General features: G+C 39.3%; 1 protein-coding gene across 1 annotated transcript; it reads right to left on the bottom strand.

Moving 5' to 3' along the window:
• Window positions 1–22,823, bottom strand: LOC128369585 (MAGUK p55 subfamily member 7-like). The gene is made up of 17 exons (XM_053330662.1): window positions 22,799–22,823; window positions 22,297–22,415; window positions 21,110–21,187; window positions 19,558–19,638; window positions 16,834–16,968; window positions 14,414–14,495; window positions 14,177–14,262; window positions 13,379–13,456; window positions 12,507–12,703; window positions 12,352–12,429; window positions 11,622–11,677; window positions 8,340–8,513; window positions 6,454–6,534; window positions 6,250–6,343; window positions 5,979–6,087; window positions 1,110–1,250; window positions 1–231 (listed from the first exon to the last, which is right to left on the bottom strand). Exons 1-17 carry the CDS (start codon window positions 22,821–22,823, stop codon window positions 1–3), a joined length of 1,845 nt encoding a protein of 614 aa, XP_053186637.1.
• Between the last annotated feature and the right edge of the window lie 120 nt (window positions 22,824–22,943).

Here is a 22,943-nt window from a genome sequence, read left to right on the forward strand (position 1 = left end):
TCAAATCCAGCCGCTCAAATGACTGCAACTTCTCCGCACTTTTTTTGGTGAGGAGCAAACCCAATCTGCAGGAATCCACTGGACATCTGCCTCTTCTATACGCTTGAGGTCTTCCTTGAGCTCTCTGAACGCCATCGCAATATCTCCATTCACAATCACCTTGTCAAAAAGGTGACCGTAGTGGCTCTCCATGGTTTCAGCCGAGTCAAGCATCTCTTCAAAATCCTCATCCTGGGAAAAGAAAACCCTCAAGTAAATCAAATGCATTAATAGGATGATAGATCTAGTTGTCAGCCACTTTATTTACCTCTACACATGGTTTGATTTATGATTGTACAGCCTGGCCAAAAAGTGACAAAAACATCCTCCTAAAAGTTCTGCACATACATTAACAGGATATGGAACAGATCCAGAGGACCGTTCAACTATACTGACCAAAGCACAGAACATCGTTACATGCCCAGAGTAAAGTATAAGAAGCCTTTTCATTCCAGCTGTAGTACAAGTCGAAAGCGCAGCCCTATAAGATATGCCTGAACTCTCTGTGGGTTGTGGTGCTTGGCAGTGGGCAACCTCAAGCCAGGCTGTGACACAGGTGTGTGACCTCATGGGTTTAATAAGGGCCACATAGGCAGCCAGGGTCAAACACTGAATGAGAAGCCAGATGGACATTATGAAAGTGACCTAGCATCTTTTTGTCCAGACTAAAACACATGTACAATCAAACATGCACTTTCGTTTTTAGAGCTTGAGTTTACTTTCCCTCATCTTTTAATTCATGACTTATACACACACAGACGTAGCTCATCAACCTGAGGAGAAAGTGTATTTACCTGCGTTAGTTATGAGACAAGAAACCACCCACCAAGCAGCCTTGTAACTCCCTCTGTCTCTTAAATGCAAACCAAAGGGTCAAACACGAGCAAGGCAAGGTGTGTGCATGAGTACGCGAGGTTAGATATGTGTGTGTGTATGTGCACAGCTGTCGGATTGGGTGGGTGTATTGAGGCCAGGGTGTTTGACCTCACACTGCTCTGTATGTTACAAGACACACATGCACCTGACTTCACACATGTGCTTTGAATTTTTTAAGTTGTAGTCCCTCTTACTGAAAAGATCCTGACTGGGTTTGTGTCCTCCTGAGAGATGAATTTAGCTCTTCGCCTGGTCAGACGTAGCTCCTCGATACGTGGGGGCTTCACAAACACCACGTATGGTTTGAATTCAGATGTGTAGACATGCTTTATTTTCTGTAGTGAAAAAGAATCAAAATGAAGAGATTAGATGTAAGATGAAGGAGCTATTTATGGTACAAAGTTTGGTCTAAACATGACCCTTGTAGTCTGGCCACAAAGATTTAGGAATGTTGGCTTACTGGTCCAATTAATCTCTAATGAGTGAGTCCACCTTCACATTCTGCTGGAACCCACCCTAACCCTAACCCTAACCCTAACCTTAACCTTGCATATGCAAAAAAATGCTACAGTGGAGTTGATGGAACAGTATGTGAGGGACCCCCTGTGTTGTGGGGACACATGAGGGCTTATCAGACATGAGCAGCTACTATCAGGCTCTCTGTGTCTTTTCTGGGAAGACAGGGAGTCCATTAGGGAATTTACAGTCACTAGAAGTACACTACGCCCCTTTGAGGGAGTTGCTGTGTGAGTTGGTGTAGTTGCTTGGTTTATATCTCTTCCCTGCAATCTTATATTTAATGATCTATTATAGTATTTTATTTCTCTCTTTCTATTTTTCTGTACTTTGTTTTTATTATTAGTGTGGGGGGTGGGGGTTTAATTGTTTGTTTTAATGTTTCTCAAATTACATGTTTTTCTGTTGAGTTGCCATTGTGTATGAAATGCACTATATAAATAAAACTGCCTTGCTTTGCCTTGCCTATGAAAGGCTCCTCTGGTATGTGGGGAAGTGCCATAGTTGTAGCCACGCTGCCTATTGTGTTATTATTGTGTCAACAATACTATTTGTCAGCTCCAAATATCTTGTTAGGCTATGAATATACCACATTTATGAGTGTGGCAATGTGTTATGTTTACGGCCGCTGGAGAAGAATAAATCTCTTGTTCACATACAACACCCACCAGCACTTGGGAAGTCAGTGTTCTGTTGTTTATACCATTTTAACTAAGATGGTTACAGGTTTTGTATTGGTGGGTAGAGGCCTGAAAATTTGGCATGTTGTGCAAACAGAAATTTTCTTTAATAATATAATAAGTATCTGTAACTTTGTGTACAGTAAGAAAAAAAACAATTTTACTATCACATCATACAATTATGTGCAGCAGAATGTGGAAGATGAACTAAGTATTATTTGGCATTTTTGAAACACTGTTTGTGTTGTCATATTTTGAAAGAATTCATTTTAAAATGTTGGAGATAAATTTGTAAAATTATAAAGAGCATCATGGACATCATCAGATCATTGGTGTTCAGGCCGTATTTATGAGGACTGTTTGAATACATTTTAAATCCAAGCTGAACTTAAAAACCATTTAGTAGGACATGTAAAAGACGGTGACAAAGTTGTCACTAAGCAACATTAACCTTAATATTTTACTCATCTAAAGACTCATAGAGGAACAGGGAAAGTTAAATGTCAATTAGCAAGTTGCTGTTTCAAGACGAATGTACTGTCAACATTCACTGCTCAAAGAAGTCACTAAAGTTTTCCACCCTAAATAGTTTAAGACAAGAGTTTTTTGTACACAAGATTGTGTACCTGAGCCTGGACCTGCTCTTGAAATGGAGAGGCTATTTAACATCAGTTGGGGTCGTTATTTCTTTGCATGCGAACCATATGACATCTTTCAAATTCAGCAGTGCAGGAAATAATTGATGAGTTATTTGACTTTGGAGAATTTTCTTATCAAAATATTAAGAAAACTGTAGCGAAAGTTTTGAAGGAAAATAACTGTGAGGCGTACGCCTGTATTGTAACATCATTGTCTGATGAAGTACAGTCTTTGAAGCCAGATTTCTTTCAACGGAGACGCCTTTGGGCACTGAATGTAAAATCGTCATTTTATAGAAAGAACTTCAATTGTGTGTGCTAAATGCACAAGAACAAAACTATTCATTTAAGTCCTTATTTTAGATTTTTATTAAGTATGTTTTTGGAAAAAAGTGAGATTGTTCAAACATTACAAAGATCCAATAAATGGGATGGTCATAACAGTTCATTTCAAGATGGTGAATAAGGGAAACAAACTTCTCACTGAAGGCAGAGCTCTTGGCATATTCGTGATCACTTTGTAATCAGTTGGGGACTTCATAAAAGAGACAAAAAGTGAGTGGTATATATCGTGTCTTACCCATAAGACTTTTAAAGAAATTTTGCAGATAATGTTTGGCTGTCCGTATAGATATTCAGCAGCATGACGTCAGAAGTGAGACTTTTACTTTGGGAACACCAGTTTGACGAAGCTGTTAATGTGCTTAAGACAACTGATCTCTCATGTGTTGATAGTTTGAAAAAATACTGTTTTTTAAGCAGGCTTGCCCACTTTCATTCTGCAAAAGGGTTTCCACCTGATGTATTGCATGCTGTTTTGGAAGGACTTCCACCTGTGGAACTATGCACGTCTTTCAGATGTGATTGTTAAAAAGTGTTTCACATTGAATGACCTTAATGATAGAATAGCATCATTTCCTTTTCAACAGACCTCAGGCAGTACAGACAAACTTGTCAAAAAATGGAACAATTGGTGGCAGTGGACATGAGAACTGGGCACATCTGAGATTTCTTCCATTGCTGATTGGCCACAGTATTCCAGAGAATGAAAAAACTTGGTCTGCGTTCCTTGAATTGAAAGACATTGTGAAGCTGTTATCCAGCCCCTCGTTCGCAATCGAATCCTTGTGCTACCTAAAAGCCAAAATCTCTGACCACAGACAGTTGCCTTTAGTAGAAATAATTCCTTCCTAATTACACCCCTAAACATCATTATCTTGAACGTTATCCTGTGCTGATCAAGACAGCAGGTCAACTAATTGAGTTCTGATGATTTTAAGCAAAGCAGTCTTTCTTTAAAAAAGTTGTTCTTAATGCTGGCAACATCTGTACACCTCAGCCACAAGGTGTCAACTGATATTGGCATATTATTTGGAGATACCAACTACTTTCAAACCAGGCACTACTGACACTGATACTGGGTGAGTATCAGTTGTGTCTGTGTGGGTGCTATTAGAGAGGCTACATGGAATAAGTTTAACTACGGCAAAATATTCTGAAGGAATGGTGCTCTCAGTTGGACAGACTGAAGTACTGGAGTAACTTGTTGAAGGAAAGCTGCTCATCATTCCAGGGACATTCATGTTACAGGATTAACGTAATGTTCGATTAGGGAGGGTAGTGTCATACATTTAAACATAACCTGAATCTTTGGACCACATAAACAGGATAGTGACTGCTTGACAAATGCAATCACATACACTTTCTCTCTTTTATTGTACTATTTCATGCATCTAGCTTCTGCTGTTTAAACTTTTCACTTACCACTTCTTTTAGATTTTTTCCTGTTAATATAAAGGGTTTTCTTGTTTGTTCACTGTGTTTCAGCTGTTGGTGCCTCTGCAATGATGCTTCTCCGAATTACTCAGGTAAGAATTTGTCTTACCTGAGTAAATAAGGTGTGTCACCCTACTGAATGTCCCCCCATCAGTTGATGAGCTATGTATAGTACTGTGCGACACTCTGGGCCTCCGTGAGGGCTTCATTTTACAGTTTGAAGATCCAGACCTTATGAATGGACTCTACAGTTTAAGTGACATGAAGGATCTACTGGAACAAGCCACACTGAAGGTCTTTTTTGTTTTCTGAACCAAGTTCTGACTCGACATTACATACTGTAAGCTTTGGTTCCCCAAGCAGTGGTGATTGCACAAATGCCTGATGCCTTTGTTTGAGCAGAGGGTAGCAAATGATGGTCCTCTCAAAGGGTGTAAAGAGTCAAATACAGGACAGACTAGTTGATGTCACATCCAAAAACCTAAACAAGTAAAAAACAGTATTAAAAGTGTGCCAAAGATCTTTTTGCAAAACATCCTTTTCCAAGATAGGCAATTACCATCAGAGGATGATGGCAGTTGGATGCCCTGAAGTTCTTGTAAATAAAAGAAAATGGGACGAAGGAAACAACAAGCCAGTCAAGAAGTGCTGAAGAGAGATCCAGATTTACAGCTCCTGGATGAATTAATGATTGGGACATTCTTAAAGCGAAGAAAAGAGATCATTGGTGATGAGCCACTCATCTCTGTAGTCATGGACAGATGGTTTGCATTGTTTAGTGAGAGACAGGTAATCCTTTGCCAACTCAGTACAGCATAGAAATCCTTTATTTTATTAGTTGAGCTTTGATGTGCTTAGAAATCATGTACTCTTTGTTCCAATCATATTTGTATATCTATGTTGTTCTTGTTTTCCCTCACTCATGCCCTTTTCTCTGGACTAGATGCCTTGGCGTCAAGTCCATCCTTAAACCTTCACCAATCAAACCTTCACCACCTACACAAGAGGTGTGTAGTCATTCAGATTATCAGGAACAACAATCACAGTTACTGTAGGGTCTCTTTTAGCAAGCTGGTAACACCTGAGATGCTCCAGGAAGGCTGCTGTGGGTGGGTGCTTCAATAATGAATGATATGCAACCATCCACTCCAACGATTCCAAGTTTTCTCTAAATCTGGCAGTCCACTTGTCTGTCCAATTGAGAGCACCATTCCATCAGAGCTCTTTGAGGTAAAGAGAAGAAGTAAGTGAAAATAACTAAATGGGGCTTTAATGTTTTACGGTATACTAACAATAAACATAATTTATTCTAAAGCCTGCATAAAACTTGACTTGACATATTGGTGATTTTGGTGTCTGATTGTGATTTTTCTTATTGTCACTGTCTCCTTTGCTTTAAAAGCCATCCAACATCGTTTGAACCTCTATATTTTCCTAATAGCATATTACTCACACTAGGGTGCACGTCCAGAAGGCACACTTTGCCCTCTGCCATCACTTTGTAAATAGAGTCCAGACTTGTCCCGTAGTAGTGACCTCTGAATATCCCATATTCTGTAAACCTAGAGACAGAAATAAACATGACAGACAAAGACAGGAAAGCCCGACAGACAGAATAAAATGGTAGAAATGTCGGATATCACTCATTAAAAAGTAAATAAATGAATAAAACACATGTAGGGCTATTGCAAAAGAAACCCCAAAGGCTCCATTTGCATTTATACCTGTGATTGAGAATTGCCTCTTCAAACATGAGAATTGATACAAAATGATAATCCACCCCTTCTTTCTCTTGCCTTCTCTTCTCACGTGTGGTGTCTGAAAGAGAACAGCATGGGAGGTTGACGACAGCTTTATGAAGATGAGAAACCATTTAATGTGCAGGAGGTGAAGGTGACAGTTATGAAACGTGTAGATGTCTGTCTTACGTGGTACAGTGACGCCATAGTGGTCAGGGTCGGAGATCAGGAGCCTCCTCTTCAGTTCATTAACGCCAACACCGCTGGGCCCTCAAGACAAAGATCAAAACACTGTGTTCTGTATGCGGGTATTCATTCCCAATATCACTGTGTACTAATGTTTTCCTGACGACAAGTCCAACATCAAATAAGCTCAGTGATCTGGTGACACATCTGTCTTTATCATCAGAAAAGGAATAGGGGAGTAAGAGAGTAAGTCAGACAGAGCTCTGATTTCATACTGATTTCAGTCTGAAAATTATTCTCCAACCAACCTTGCTCTTTTTCTCTGTCTGTACCTCTCTATCGAATGTTTAATGCTCCTATACCCTCTGGAAAATACATAGCATCACATCTAAATGTGACATCTGCAAAGCCACACAGTATCAGTGTCACTATAGTGTAGGATGCACAGGATGAAACACACACACACACATACTGTAGCATCTGGGATTTTCTTCTAATGCAGGTTTCTCCAGCCCCAGATTGCATCAGCCTCTAATGGAGCGCTGTCTGAAAGTAGGATTCCTGACATACCTGCCTTTTCCATCACAGCGTTGCATGAGCTCGACACATTACAAAATATCAAGTTTATAGACTCTCCACTCTTACAATGCTAATGTCTTTTGCAGCTGCTCCACAGAGCTGAAGAAGTGCATCATCAGGCACAGTGGATACTTTCTTCTGCCCTTTTTTTTTTCTTTCAAGAGTTACACGATCTGTAGGGCTTAAAGTGGCTGGCACTCATTTTCACCAACTTTCCTGGGGCAGAATGGTCTATTGTCTCATTCAAAGTGCATATGCAATGCAAACAAAAAAAGATACATTTCCAACCTGGTTGAACATTAGCCAGCTGGTCCTGTTTTAGCTATCCAGGTTTTGGTTTTCCTGTCTATAACTCTCATTGCCAATAAGCTATATATTCTTAATGATGACCTCCGGTCAATGAAGAGCCTTCACAGCAGACAGTAAAACGTAATCCAGAGTCGGGGTAAGCTCCAACTCAATTAAAGAGGTCTAAATCTAAATCCAAGCTGTCTTAACTGTTCTAGTTTGATGATGGAGCACTTGGCTGACATTATAAGGGATCTTATTCACAATCCACTCATCCCATTCTCTCCATTCATCTATCATTTATGCAGTCTCTATCTGGTTTTGTTTTTGCACCTCTTCAGTGCATTGTGCCTCTCTTCGACTTTCAATTTTCTTTTCCTCACCGTCCATCTCTCCTCTTCTCTGCTTTCTTCTATTCCCCTCAGTCACAGATGACCTATAGTTGTATCGTTTTATGACATTAAAAAGACCTTCAGCAGGGCTCAATGTAAAATTCCCTGAGGAGAGATACAGCTCAAAAATACATAGAGCAGGCCTGCAGGATTGGCAGGGAATTGAATCTGGGGTGGGCCCATACGTAACTTAGGAGAACTCAATATATTCTAACTTGGAGTTTTCTGACAGTGTTTATGTGGGTCTGGGAAAGGATCGTTCTTGCACTCATAAGTGGGAACATAAATCTTCATCAATGCCTTACTTTTTCTTTTGATCAACAAAAGCTTCAATAATATTGTCCTTTTAGTGAATGGGATCATGTTATTTTGATTTTTTGTACAGGACAAAAAAAGGCAGTGAGATAATATAAAGCAGAACACATTTAACCACAACATGCAATACTGTACAAATCCCTAAAGTAACTACCCTGGTATAGGTTTTATATATATAAATGTTACATTCATGTAATGCATACTGTATATCACACTAGTTGCTCATTGAGTAACTGACATTGTGCTTTAAACAAAACTTTCCACACCGGATAGAGACATGCTCTTTATGCAGCTACATGTTTAGTTCATACATACCAACCAGGATGACCAGACGGTGTCTTTCCTTGGGGTCTTTGCAGTACGGGATGACCTCTATGTAGGTAGGTGGACAAAGTGATCCATGAAACCCTGAGCTCCACCTCCTGGACCGAGCCACCTCTCTGGCCATACTACTCTTTCTGCCCAATCGAAAACTCCTTCGTAAACCAGCTGGGACAGAGGTACACGGGGCATTAGGCTTTGTGAGTGTATCAGTGTGTGTGTGTGTGTGTGTGAACGGCAAGTGGCTTTCTATTACTAAGTATACCAACCTACTTGTCAGATGAAAACTGAAAATCTAGTAGGAGGAGGATATCCTTGTTATGACAGTTACACTTGAATTCATACGGTGAACATGTTAGTAAATGTCTATTTACACATCAAGCTAACATGGACCATTAGCATTCATTGGGAGTTGTGGTTCTAGCAACTTGGAAAACATAAGTCCAATATTCAATCCCCTTTCAGCTTTGTTACTGGCCTCCATCAACTCCTAAGTGAAATATCTCTCAAGCAACTAAATGCTCCAGCATGTTTATCAACTAGTTGCTAAGTTTGTCTGCATTATGTTCGCTGCTGGACAAGTAGCGTGAAGTGGTGTTTCACTCAAAATTGTTGTCTGCATGTCTGCAAATGAGGTTGTTATAAAGCTGTGGACCATAAAACAAACAAATTGAGCCAAAAGACGCTAAAAAGCTAGGTAGTGCTTAGCAGAACTGAGAGCCAAGTCATTTGATTCATTGTTAATATAAAAAATGATTAAAATGATTTACACTGTTACACTGTTAAAAAGCTACAGACATGATCCGATAACAATGAGGGCCATGACAGGAAAGATAGCTACAGTGGATATGAAACTAGCAGTAGCAGTTTAAGAAACCACCCAAAATCTGGTGTCAAGCATCATCCTGATTCAACACTTTGAAACACACTAATCACAGTAGGGGATGACAGCTCTCGGATCAAGCACCCCAAAATAGTCTGTAACGCGTGGCTTGTAGGCTGTCTAACAGCCAGTGTCTGACAACCAGCGTCTGCCATGCGACTGTGGTTTGGCCTGGCTTGGCATACTTGCTCTCTTTCATGATGTTAACTGCTGCTAAGTGATGATGCCAGGCTTTCTTTGACGTTAGCTGTAATTTCACTTTGTAAGTATATCTGTCCGTTTCCTCTCTGGGCTTCACTCTAGGCGACATGTTACTGTGAGCAGAGATTTCAAACTTTTTGTTTACAAGAAATTTTTACTGATAATTTCACTCAAAAAATGAACAATACCGAATAAAACCAAAGCCATACAGCAAAAGAGAAATCATATTTCCCTACAGCGAAATAACATTCAAGGAAATATATCTAATAATTTTCATTCTTCAGTAATACTAAAATCCTCATCTGTTACTGAAAATGCTCTTAGTTGTAAAACCATAGAACATTTTTGGAAATGCTACAAGATATTTCTGCTTTACTGGAAAATATGAAGTAAGAGACAGGAGATAAGAGCTGCGAGAAGAGTGAAGACATGCAACACATGTTGTGAGGTCGGCCTGAACCCTTCATACCAAGATTACATGATATGAGCCACAATTGTCGCATAAAATAGTGGACATAAACACTCAGTATGAAGCACTGTAGTCCTCTATAGATTCACTTAGAATATTTAGGGTAGCTAGTTTGGGGAAATAGGCTTATCTGCTTTCTTGCCATGAATTAGAAGATTGATATCTCCCTTGTGTCTGGATGCTAAATATGGAGCCAGCAGCCTCTTAGCATAGCATAAGATCTGGAAGCATTGGTAAACAGTTGGCCTGGCTCCGTCTGAAGGTAACAATATCTGCCTACCAGCGACTCTCAAGTTCAATAATTATCTATCCAGTCGTGTTTGTTTTATCCCTTCATCAACCATAATGTAAAAATGTGGCCTTTTTAGGAGGGGGTGTGTGCCAGACAATTTCATGGCCAGGATCCAGGCAATCAGCTGAAACTAAAGGAAATCTGTCAAGAAACAGCCTGACACATAACCAAGTAAACTGTCATTTTTTACACTTTTTTTACACTCTGATTTTTAGGTAGATTTAACAGACAGGATATAATGTGATAATTAGCTTTAGAAGTGCTGGAACGTACTTATATTCTAAGCTAGGATAACTAGCAGCAGTATCAGCTGGTTACTGTATAGATATGAGAGTGGTATCAATCAAACTACTACATTAAGAGGTACCGAAGAATTCAGTTATAGATAGAATTAGATGACCAAATTGATATCACTCTTATATCTGTCTGATAAATATGAAGTCACAACCAGGAGATGCTTAGCTTAGCTTAGCATAACACTTGCGTGTTAATTTGTTTTTGAGGTGCTGTTCAGGCAGATTTTTTATCCTTGACAGAGACAGATTAACTGTTCCTCCCTGATCCCAGTCTTTATGCTGAACTAAGGTAAATATTTCCTGGCTGTAGCTTCATATTTACCAGACTATAAGAGTGGTATCAACTTTCTTGTCTAACTCTCGGAAAGAAAGCTAATAACACATTTCACGAAATGACTACTAGCAAACTATTTAAATTCAAGCTTTTTCCCTTCCTCACCATGCCTTTACTTGTGTATCTATAATACTGCACTATGAATCTTCTCCTTCACTGTCTCTCTTCTCTGATTATTCTGCATCTAGTCATTCTGCATCTAGTCATTCAGCATCAGTTGTGCAGCATCAGTAAGGGTTTACATGCCAGACAAAGAGGAAACACAGAGTCTGAACCATGTCCTCAGGTGCAACTTGGCCTGAGATAAGATGAAATTCACATTATTAAATGCACATGACTCTTAAAACTGATATAATGCAACATCTGTAATTACCTTGCCTTTGTACTGACGTGAGGGCCTTTTTACAATCAGCCATAAGTGCACACCCCCATATGAACATCCTGCACTGCTCATATGCACACATGAAAACACACACACACGCACACACACACACACACACACACACACACACACACACACACATCATATCCAATCCATGAGATCAAGACAAATGGGGTAAATGGGAAGGCTAAAACCACATTTGCTGTTTCCGTCCTTTCCCCTAAATCTCTAAAGCACGAAACTGCTTCATCATATGAACTGGTTGGTAAATATAACCAGGTTCCCTAAATTTTTTTTGCTTTTTTTCTCCATCTATTTTCATTGCTTGTAATGGTCCTTGCCAAATTGTATTGTCTTGTATCATACTGGTCCCTTTTCCAGTATCAACACGATTTGAGTAGACAAGTCAAACATCTCACCAATGTGGATCCCTGTTATAGCTCCATAGTCTACGTCCTCCGTGACTGGAAAAACAGGAAGAAAGACGAGGAAAGAGTGAGGAAATCATGGACAAAAACCACAAGAAGCTGACATGTGTGTTACTCTGAAATGTCTGCCTCAAAGTACTAGCATATGTTCAAACCCTAATGTCTTCATGTTTTTCTTTGGAAATTCTAATAGTTTTAATTAGAAATTATATCTGCCATTTACAAATATTAATAACTACCTTAAAAATTGTTGCTGGTGAAAAAGTAAAGCACAGTACAGTCACTGGATACCTTAAACCTGCTCGGTTACAACATGGCTTCATTTAACAGAATTCTCTCCATTTTGGAAAAACGGAGCGGTGAGCATTATATGACTGTTATCTTTGGATAGTACAACTCTTTAAATCTTTAAAAACCTCAAACCGAAACCTATAATATACACATGTATTATATCTGGTCAATTATGCTGAGGGTAAGTTTTCAAAAGTAAATTCAAACTGACAGTACCTTCCCCTTCAACTGCGGTGCATGTGGAGAAAATGACAATGGTGAGTACAACAGGAGGACAACAGAGAGGGATTCACCCAAACCCCTGAACATAACCATGAAATTTAGACATGACCTCTGACCTCCATGCTTAACAATGAAGGACCTCTAATATGTTTATTGGAAAGTGTTAAAAAGCTTTTTATTCTTTTCAGGTGTGGTGATTTTATGGAGAAATGTTGACTGATCACCTGTTGGCGGTTTGACTCGCCGAGGCTTGAACAGGGCTTTTGGACGCTGTAGTGCAACTCTCCTGTAAGAAGTTAAATGAATTATATATTATATGATTTTGTTGTTCATGTGAGTGACTAAAAAGCATAAAAAGATCACCTCTCATGGAGCTGTTGAGAAGGGATAAGCCCTGCCCGGGTTTTACCATCCCCGAGGTGACGGGCCTGCCACCAGGTGTCATCTTCTTTGCTGACAATCTGGAGGACGTCACCCCTTTTAAAGGCTACTGCTGCATCCTTGCAAGGGACAGTGGGATCCTCACTCGGGTCATAGTCAAAAAGAGTCCGTACAAACAGCTGGGAAAAGAAATTATTGCATTTTTGCCATCAAAAGGACAAACTGGTTTTGACAAAGAAAAACAGACATTGTGAGATCAATTTCCTGCCAATGTTAGCATTCATGCTTCTCTTTTCCTAGTGACGCTTCTTCTGTATCCTGGAAATGGACACAACATCTTTGTCTGTTGCTTTTTCACATATGTTGGTGTCATTTTTGAGGAATGACCATGATCACAGAAAATAATTAGTCTTAATCCATTGCAAATGCTCCCTTCTCTAAAAGTTTCCAGATTGGACATCAACTCCATTCATACGTGGTGGTGGTGATATGAACACAGAGGACTGTGGAACAATAAGGTCTCATGGTTTATGTTTAATAAAACTCTCTATACTACTGTGATGTGTGTGAAATGATAAATGAACTGCTCATATGATGTTAAAAAAGCTTAAAACTAATGAGGTTATTGAGTGTTTTATCCTTGACTGTCTGATTTGAATTTACTTCTTGACAACCACACTGCTGTAGTGACAGCGCTGTGGCAAAAACACAAAATATAACCAAACACACAAGATACCACTGATTTCATTTCTTTTTACTGAAACCAGGTGGGCAGCTTTTCCAATACAGCCAGATTGCATGCTAGCTTAAAAGACACACCGCACGGGAAAATATGTGATTAATATTTCGTGTACCTTCTTCTTATTGGATGGCATTTCTTCCTTGGAGGCAGCAGGGATGATTTTGAACGTAATTTCACCCTGAGAATGAGCCTGCACAGTAACAGTCACATTAAAGGAATAGTTTAACATTTTGAAGTAATATTTGTTTGCTTTTGTGTTAACATTCTCACATATGCATGCTAAATATGAAGTTATAGCCAGGAGATGTTAGCCTAGCTTAGCACTGAGACTACAAACAGGGGGAAACAGGTAGCCTGACATTGTCCAAAGGTTAAAAAATACACCTAACAACACTTATAAAGCTAACTAATTAACATGTACAAAATACTAAACTGTGCACCTGGTGGTTGAGTGGTTAGAGCGCATGCCACATAATTGCAGTGTGCCTGGTTCAAATCTGGCCAGGGACCTATGCCTTTATGTTAAGTATTATCAGAGTGGCATAAGTCTGATTAAGCTTATTTCTTTGTGCCTCTATGAGACCTCTATTGTTTTCCAAAAACTACACACTATGCATTGGGTAACATTTTTGACTCTACCATGAACATGAGCACTGCAGTATATGTATATATATATATACATCTGGAGTGCCCTGGTGGTTGAGTGGTCAGAACGTATGCCATGTATTGGCAGTGTCCCTGGTTTGAATCTGACAAGGGACCTATACTGCAGGCATTTTTTTCTCTCCCTGTTTCCTGCCAGTTACTGACTAAATAAAATAAAATAATTTAAAAAGAGGTGAGAGGCAAATAGAAACAATAAATGAGGAGACACTGAAGCAAATAACGTGACAGTAGAGGTGAGACTAACCAGAAGAGGAAGGATTTCTTTAGGCTTCCTGTTCTCTAGCGACACACCATTCACCTCTTTCAGCTCATCTCCTTCATGGATCAGACCTTTGAAAGTATTACACACATGAAAATACGTACCACATGCGCTTTACTTGATCACGTATGTTTATTATGTACATTTATAATTATACTACAGTAAAGAATAAGAAAATGTAGATTTGACACAACTGTAACAGCAGAGACTTTGTTAGCTCACCACTCTTGTCAGCTGCACCTCCTCTGATGATCCTTGCCACCACAATAGCCCCCGTGGATTTATCCCTCTTAATTGTTGCCCCCTTGAGTGACGGTGATTAGAGAGTGACGGTGATTAGAGAGTGAATGAGTGATGGACAAACAGATGAGCAGATCCGCAATGGTGATGAGGTCAAGCAGTGGAGAGTGAAAATAACATGTTGATTTTATTACAGCCCAGACAAGCTTCTTATTCAGAGTCACTTCATCCCATTGAAGGTTATTTGTATCGAGACAAGACCATTTCGACGGCTGCCTTCATGTAACACACAAAGTGCTGGGAAAGGTTATCCAAATCTGCAATATTTTCAACAGATGGTATTGATGTGGAGCAAATCGCAATGGAAAGAGCATCTTATGTAGTTGACTACAATCAGCTCACGCTCGGGTGTAACCCTGTTGTCTGGAAAACTGGAACACGCTGGTTCGATCAAAGAGACCATGTCAGAAAAAGGTCAGTCCCCTTCCAATCTAGTTTTGGGATCAATACAAAAGTATGTTCTCTATTATTGGTTCTAAGCACATTCTCTTTAGAAGCTCTACCACTAACACATGAGCATACACACTGCAAAAAAAAGTCTGTCATTATATAAAGTATTTTCATATTTGCCCTTAAATCATAGGTTTCTTTAAAAAAAAAAACTCATTTGGTTGTGATTATTGTATCTGCTGTAGGGGCTATGTTTTTGGGTTAGGGTTTGTTTGTCTTTTAGTTAGCAGAGTATCAAAATATCAACAACCTGTCAACAGGTTTCAATAAAATTTAGTTGAAAGAAAGGCCATAGGCTAAAAAACAAATGCTTAGCTTTTGATGTGGATCCAGGAATCTTTTAAAGGAATTTTTAACCTTGCAAGTGAGGGCACTTTTTATTATTTCTGATATTTTCTAATGAACTACAGGAACTATGTGACTGGAAAAAATACTGGCACTTGAGATCCATAGTTGCACATCACTATATGTATTTCTCTGAGTTCCTGATCCAAATGCAGATCAAAAAATTCAGATTTATATTCATTATTAAAATAACAAATTTAGAGAATTTTGCAGCCTTGGCGGAGGTATATGCTCTTTGAAGTTTCATCAGTTTTCATTCCAGTTCCACTTGATCCAGGAAATTTCCAGAAACAAGTGACAATGGCTTGGAACAAAGTAAATTAGCTATGATTAAAGACCAGCCTTGAAACAAGTTGATTTACATCAGAAACAGCAAAGAAATGACCTCAATCCAAAGTAAGCTCAAAATTGCTTTAAAGACATTTCTTTGCAGCGCATATAAATATACACATGTGTAAATACACACACACACACACACACACACAACAATGCTGCAACTATGCTGTGTGTCACAGTAGATATATGGCAACAAAGATATGGAAGAATTGACTGTGTAAATTCCTGGTTAAAGAAAGCAAACAGCAGTCCAGAGGCAGAGATGATCCAGGCTGCTGTAGGAGCCTTTTCTTATGTTTCCTATCATTCCAAGGGCTTTCGCTCTGCTACACCTTGGCATGCATGGCTTCATCGGTCTCACCATTTGACAACATGACATAAATTCAGTCGCCAGAGAAAAATTCAGCTTTGAGTCTCTTGGGTATGTCTATTGCTGAAGTGCCTGTGCGTATCAGATATTATTGCTGGACAAATTACACATTTCTAAGCACAGTTACCCTGTTACACGGTTGTCTTAACTTAAATACTTGTACTTGTTTGTTTTGTGTGCATTACGGGTAGACCAAATTAGAAACAGGCTGACATGAAGGCTACTAAAGTACAGTTGTACTCAGTTTTAGATGGGTTGTAAAAAATACATTTTTCATGTTTATTTTCAGGGCAAACAAGTCTATACCTGGGAAATCGTATGTGACAAACATTTGCTGACAATGGAAAGCATTCAAGACATTAAAATGTGCGTTTAATGCAGTCTTGCAGTGTTTTTAAGTAAGAACATGCTATGATATGTATGAACTTCCTTTCTTGCCAGGAGTTAGATGAGAAGATTAATATCACTCTTTGTGTACTAAAAATGCAGCTAGACCGAGCAGGAAGTAAGCTTAGCTTAGCATTAAAGATGGACACAAGGAAACTAGCCTGCCTCTGTCCAAAGGTATAGAATCCACCTAACAGCACCTGGGCTGAGCCACGCTAGCTGTTTCTCCCTGTTTGCAGTCATTACACTAAGCTAAGCTAAGCTAAGTTAGACCACTTGCTGGCTAAAGCTCCATATTTATCATAAAAATGTGAGAGTGGTTTTGATCTTCTCATCTAACTCTTGGCAAGAACAAAATGTATTTTCCAAAATGTTGAACCATTCCTTTTAGCCAAATAGGAGATTAATCTAATTTTTAACCTGACCTTGGAAACATGAGGACATATTTACCTACCAGGGGCTCTTTGGTTTTGACGAGACTGACAATCTTGACCGAGTCCTCCTCCTCCTCCAGTATGCCATCAGGTATTGGTGGCAGAGTAGGCTCAAAGTCTCTCTGAGCCACGGCATCATGGACAAACAAAAGACTCTGTAAGAGAAGCAGAAACACAGTCAAGTTTCTAATCTTTATTCAGGTATAACATTTTGAATTTAAGAATACTGTGAATAGTTGTAGCACTAGGGCCATTATCCTCTATTTCAACTCACGTCGTAAGAAAAAAAATGGCACTGGCTGAGGCAGTATTCTCCAAATAAAATGAAGATTGTCATCTTGGCTGTCAAATTCAACACAAATGCCAGTGTAATCATTGCAAAAGTCTGTTTTATTTAATACATGGCATCCATTCTAGATTGATGTCCGTTTTGAGCCAGCCACCAAAGTTTTACCAACACAGGTTTAGACCAGCTGGTTAGAGAAGGTTACTTGTAATTATGAGGTTAGAAAATGGCTGTAGGTACTCATACAAAAATGCAACACATTCTTGCTGACTAATTAAAGGTGACTGGATCCTGAATGAGATTCTGCAAAAATTCCAACAAGTTTGGCTGGTCTGCCTGCACCCACTACAGCAAAAGAAGCCAAATACAGCACTTTCTTTTTGGTTACAGACCTGCACCTTTGCCCATGCCAACATGCCAAATTTGATTTAGTGCGGAATGAACTGCCAGCCTGTAGGCCACCTAAAAGCAACCCCCCACATCACTAGAAGTGCCTCTGCCTGCAGGCCACTGGCTCTGCTCAAACATCACATGTCTCAGACAAAAAAACCCCTCCTTTTCCAAAGCAAGACTGCAAATTGATCTATGACTCACTCACTATCAATCCCCAGACAGTTCGTTTAAGTTCATTTTTTGTTAACTTTGGCAGTGTGAAAAACCCCAGGTTTGTTTGTAGAAAAACAACATTCTGGATAAACTGTAATCTCTCTGTGAGCATGTGCAGAATACAGTTCCATAGAAATGACTTTACTGTAGCAAGAAAGAATGGAAGACAGGGAAACATCTGCTCATCAACTTAATTTTAACAATCAGCCAATCCATCAGTCCGTTAGTCTACTTGTTATCCCCACGTCCATCAACAGTTGCTCTGCTTAGAAGCTGCCAACGCGTGAGCAATGTGTCTCTGGCTGGTTTCAGAGACAGGTTTTAAAAAACAAACATTCATTTACAGAATATTAAGCCCAGTGTCTCTCATAAGTATGTGTGAGCTCCTGCTCTTGGGCCAAGAACAAACAGGTCATTAAGACTGTTAAAACAAACCTGTTAGTTCTCGGCTGGCTTCAGCTCCTCATTAAGTAAAGCCACGATTTCTGCAGCTCACTGGAAAACCATACGTGTGTGTGTGTGTGTGTGTGTGTGTGTGTGTGTGTGTGTGTGTGTGTGTGTATTTGAAATATGTCTGTCAGCAGATCTAAAAGAAGGAAACATGCATGTGAGTAGTCTGGGCCTCTACATGAGTGAACACTAATAAACATAACTAGGGAGTTGATTAGCTTCAGTGCCAGTGTGGTTAATAGATGTCAGCACCTCTCAGTGGGAAGAATGATGAGGTGAAAACAATTTAAATAACATTTACAGTTGGATTAATTTGTCAGGTTCTGTGACCCATATAAGAGGCAATTGTAGGAAACAAAATGCTATAAGCCTTTTGATGTGTGTGTGTGTAAGCTCCTGTGTTCAGTCCATTGAACAGGATCTGAATAGCTCAGATGAAGCATGACTGAATGGAAACTAGGCTCTAAGATTTCACTTTTAGTGTTCGTAGTGTCAAGAAAAATAACTGAACATGTAATTACATGTTCAGTTATAACATTTACTCTCAAAAAATGGGTTTCTTTTATTGTTAATGGTCCTTTTAGACTGGGGCACTGGAGTAAAAGGAAGCAAAACAACATCTTCCGACTGGATTACATACTTGCCTCACAAATGGGCCATGTGAATGTCAATTACAGGATTTGCTTCAGTGATAGAAAACTGCCCTCGTGCACAGTTTTGGGCTTGTTTACGTGCGTGTGTGTGTGCGTGGTAATGCTGCATAGACGAGTCCACTTAAAGGAATAGTTCAATATTTTAGAACATTGGCTTATTCACTTTCTTGCTGAGAGTTAAATAAGAATATTAACATCACTCTTATATTTGTCTGTTAAATATGTAGCCAGGAGACATCTAGCCTTGCTCTCTCTAATGGTCCAGCACCTGTAAAGCTCACTAATTAACATGATATATTTCATTAACTAGAAGGCTACTGTATAGCCAGAAAACAGCTAGTTAGTGTAGCATGACAACTTAAAATAGAAGGAAACAGCTAGCAAGATGTAACTAAGCATATATAACTAATTAGATAATGAGACCTCTAGATGCTGGTAGGCAGACTTTTTAACCTTTAGAAAGAGCAAGCTAGCTAGCTGCTTCCCCCATTTTCAAACTTAATGCTAAGCTAACTGTCTCCTGGCTTCAGCTTCATATTTAACAGACAATAATAAGAGCAGTATCAATCTTCTCATCTAAGTCTCTGCAAGAACGCCAACAAACTGAATTTTCCTAAAATTTTGAAGGATTCCTTTAATAACACTGTATGTGCTTTGATAGGACGAAACAATTGGCTGGGGACGTTTTAGGTCAACACACATGTGTGAGGTTAGAGGAACACATGACCATGGAAGAAAATACTCCTCACCTTAAAGTGGGGTTTGGAAAAGAGCGTAACCAGTTCTTTGACTTCATCTCTCCAGCCGTGGTATATCAGGTCTTCAGCCAACTGGAAGCAGAGAAAAAGAGGAAAGGCAGGATATATTTTTATAATTAGAGGTATACATTTATATCATGGTTTGAGGGAGGTTTGTTTTGGTCCACACTGCGCATAACCCAGAGAGACAGAGAAATAAGTAGAGACAAAAAAAAATTAGTGCAATCCAGTCTTATGCAGTGACACATCATCAGTACTGTCATTATTTCTTATGGCCTACACTTTCATATGGCCCTGTTCACCTCATTGAGACATTGCTTCTCTCTGCTTGACGTTAACTATTTATCCGTGTTTCTATTTAGATTTTGTGTCTTTAGTCACCGGCAGAAAAAAAATGCTCCTGAATGTTCAAGGCTACATGACAGCTGTGGTGACAGCTAAAACAGAGCAGCCTTGACCGTCAGCAGCAAGTGGAGGGGCGGCGACTGACTGTGTGCAGTCGCTGTCTTGTCAAGCATATTACTGTAATGACTTCTACTGCTTCAAGATGTCGAGGCACACTCCAGAGACACAATGCATGAAGGTCATTAGTTTCCACTGTGAGCAAACAGAAGCCTCTCTGAGGGGAAACAGACCCATGGTTTGGCCCATTCAGTAGGTCCTGATGATTTAAGCCAGGAGGAGAGTGGCTGTCGAACCGAATCTGAGGCAAAGGGAGTGAAAAGAGGAGTGTGGGGGAGAGGATAGGAGTAGATAGTCAGAATGGAAACATGGCAGGGATTACAATACGTAGGGTATAGGAGGAAGATAAAGGAAAGCAAAAAAAGAGAAAACGGAAAGGATACACAGAGAGGAAGAATGGTGATAATGGAAGGGGAGTGTAGTTTGGGCATGGAAGCATACACTAAAGAAAAGGGGAAAAAGAACATCTTTGTTTAACTTTGTTCCTCCATCCAGGAACAAGAGGGGGGAAATTGGGAAATGAAGATGGGAGATGATCAAAATGTTGCAAAGGAGGTAGTGAGAAATAAAGGAATGATTGCTTGGTAACAGGAATGAAGAGGACTGGTATATGAAATGTGATGCACATCTTAAGGGAATAGAGACTGGTCATGCCATTTTGGGTCACAGTCGCAGTGGGGGTGCTTTCTGTCACTTCATCTTGAATCCAAAATTAATTGTACTTCTCCAACCTGAAACATTAGACTACACACAAAATGATTTTAGCAGCCTCTTGCTCTGCACTGTCCTCACTGACCTAACTCCTGGCACACAGACACAAAATGATATCTGCTATAAAACACAACTTTTCCAGTGATAATATCAGAAATGACAGAGTTTTGAGATAACATTTCATTATTCAGCACACATAAGAAAAAAAAAGTGCGTTCCTCTCATGCCTCTGGGTGACAGGAAAGTCGTTCCGTATGACGGAGGAAACAATTTGAACGATGAAAAATCTTCCCTGTTCCCTATGCTGTCAAACTGTCATCCTCTCGGCAGCGTGTCTATCTGCAAAAGATGTTTGGAGAGAGTCACTTACATCTGAGGCCAGACTCGCCGCATGCTCTTGGACAGGGTATGGGCTTCGCTTCTCAAACCGCTTCAGCCGCTCGTGGATCTGTCAGGTCAGTCAAAGTGTCACACTGAAGGTTTTCTCTGCAGTAAAAAAGCATGTACTGCAATTTCCACTGTTACTACTAATCAAAATACTACCATTACTGCTATTGCTACTGCTAATTGTTTTATCTACTGTATGCATCAGTCTTAAAATTGTTTTACTGTTGATATTTGTACTGTCTTATTATCAGCTTGTCAGTGATCAGTAAAGCCCTTTGAATTGCACCAACCTGTATAAAAGGTTCTATACAAATAAAGTTTGGTTGAAGTTTCATACTAGTACTTTTTTGTTCGAATATTTAGTTACTAATAATATTACTACAAGGAGAAGCAGGTTTAAAGCAAGTTTATAATTAGGTTTAGTTTGTAACCATTTACCATTTATCTGATCTGTGAAGTAGAACCCAGCCTGTAAAATGATGAAAATAAGCAAAAGGTAACACTTGTTGTAGCAAACCAGTGCTGTATGTGACCTGCTTCTTTGTTTTTAACAAAGGTGTAAAGTAACTAAGTACATTTACTCTTCTATTGTACTACTTCAGTGAAATGTTGAGGTACTTCTACATGGAGTATTTACATTTTCTGCAGCTTTAAACTTCTGCTTCACTCCTGAAGGAATTCCACAGTTATTTTACAGTTGTTGGCAGTGGGAAGTAGCAGTAGTAGTAGTGGTAGTAGTAGTAGTGGTAGTAGTAGTAGTAGTAGTAGTAGTAGTAGTATCATGTATCATCATCTTATAAAGCTTATATAAACTTATTATAAATCTCACAGTAAAATAGTAAAAATGTTTTCTTGAACAGCTGCACACATCATAACAACCATCAGCCTATTGAAATATACAGTATAATTAGTAATAATACTAATTATAATATAATAATAATAACATAATAACACTGCCTGTATAATACTATATAGCAGTGTTGTACTTTAACCTTTGAATCTTTCAGTACATTTTTGCAGACAGTACTGCTGTACTTTGACTTAATTAACACTTTAAAGGATTTTAGTTGTAATGTAGTATTTTCATACTATGGTACTATTACTTATTTAAGTAAAGGATTTGAATACTTAGTAGTAGGTAAGCACGAATCACTGCAGCATAAACTTCACCTTAAAGAGCAGGTGAAGCTTCTTCTCCATCAACATGCTGTGGAGGAACCTGTAGTCTTCCTCTCTGTCTGTATGAGACTCTGTTCCAGACATCACTGATGACAACAGCCTGCACACGCCTGAGAGAGGAGGAGGGGGAGGACCATGCACATATGAATATACGTACACACACGCACACACACACATCAATGAGCAGTCCTACACCTGTTATTCATTTACAGAGTGTGTTTTGAAAGTTACGAGGTGAGGTCAAGAACCAAAAGAGAAAGGTCGAATCGTTGAATGGAAGGTGTGATAAAATAACAAAAAAATCCCATAGGACCTCCATAAAAGATTCACTGTTACTGTGCTTATTGCTTTATGTTCAAGTTAAGTATGTACTTTATACATTAAGACAGCCAAGGAAAAAGGAGGTGAAAAGAATAGGAAATCCCAAATGTTCTCAAATTGCCTACAAATTTCTTCTGATGCACACCTACAGCCTGCTACCCTTTAGACGTACCTCTGTGTTCTGTTCGGCCCAGCATCCTTCTCACTCTGAGAAAAGAAAAACAAATTATGACACCCCAATACAGTTTATTATTTTCTTTATTATTTACTTTGAGATATTCTCTTTATTTTCCAGAAGTGAGAGTGAGAGCCAGAGG

Source organism: Scomber japonicus, chromosome 12, assembly GCF_027409825.1.
Source record: "Scomber japonicus isolate fScoJap1 chromosome 12, fScoJap1.pri, whole genome shotgun sequence".
NCBI lineage: Eukaryota > Metazoa > Chordata > Actinopteri > Scombriformes > Scombridae > Scomber > Scomber japonicus.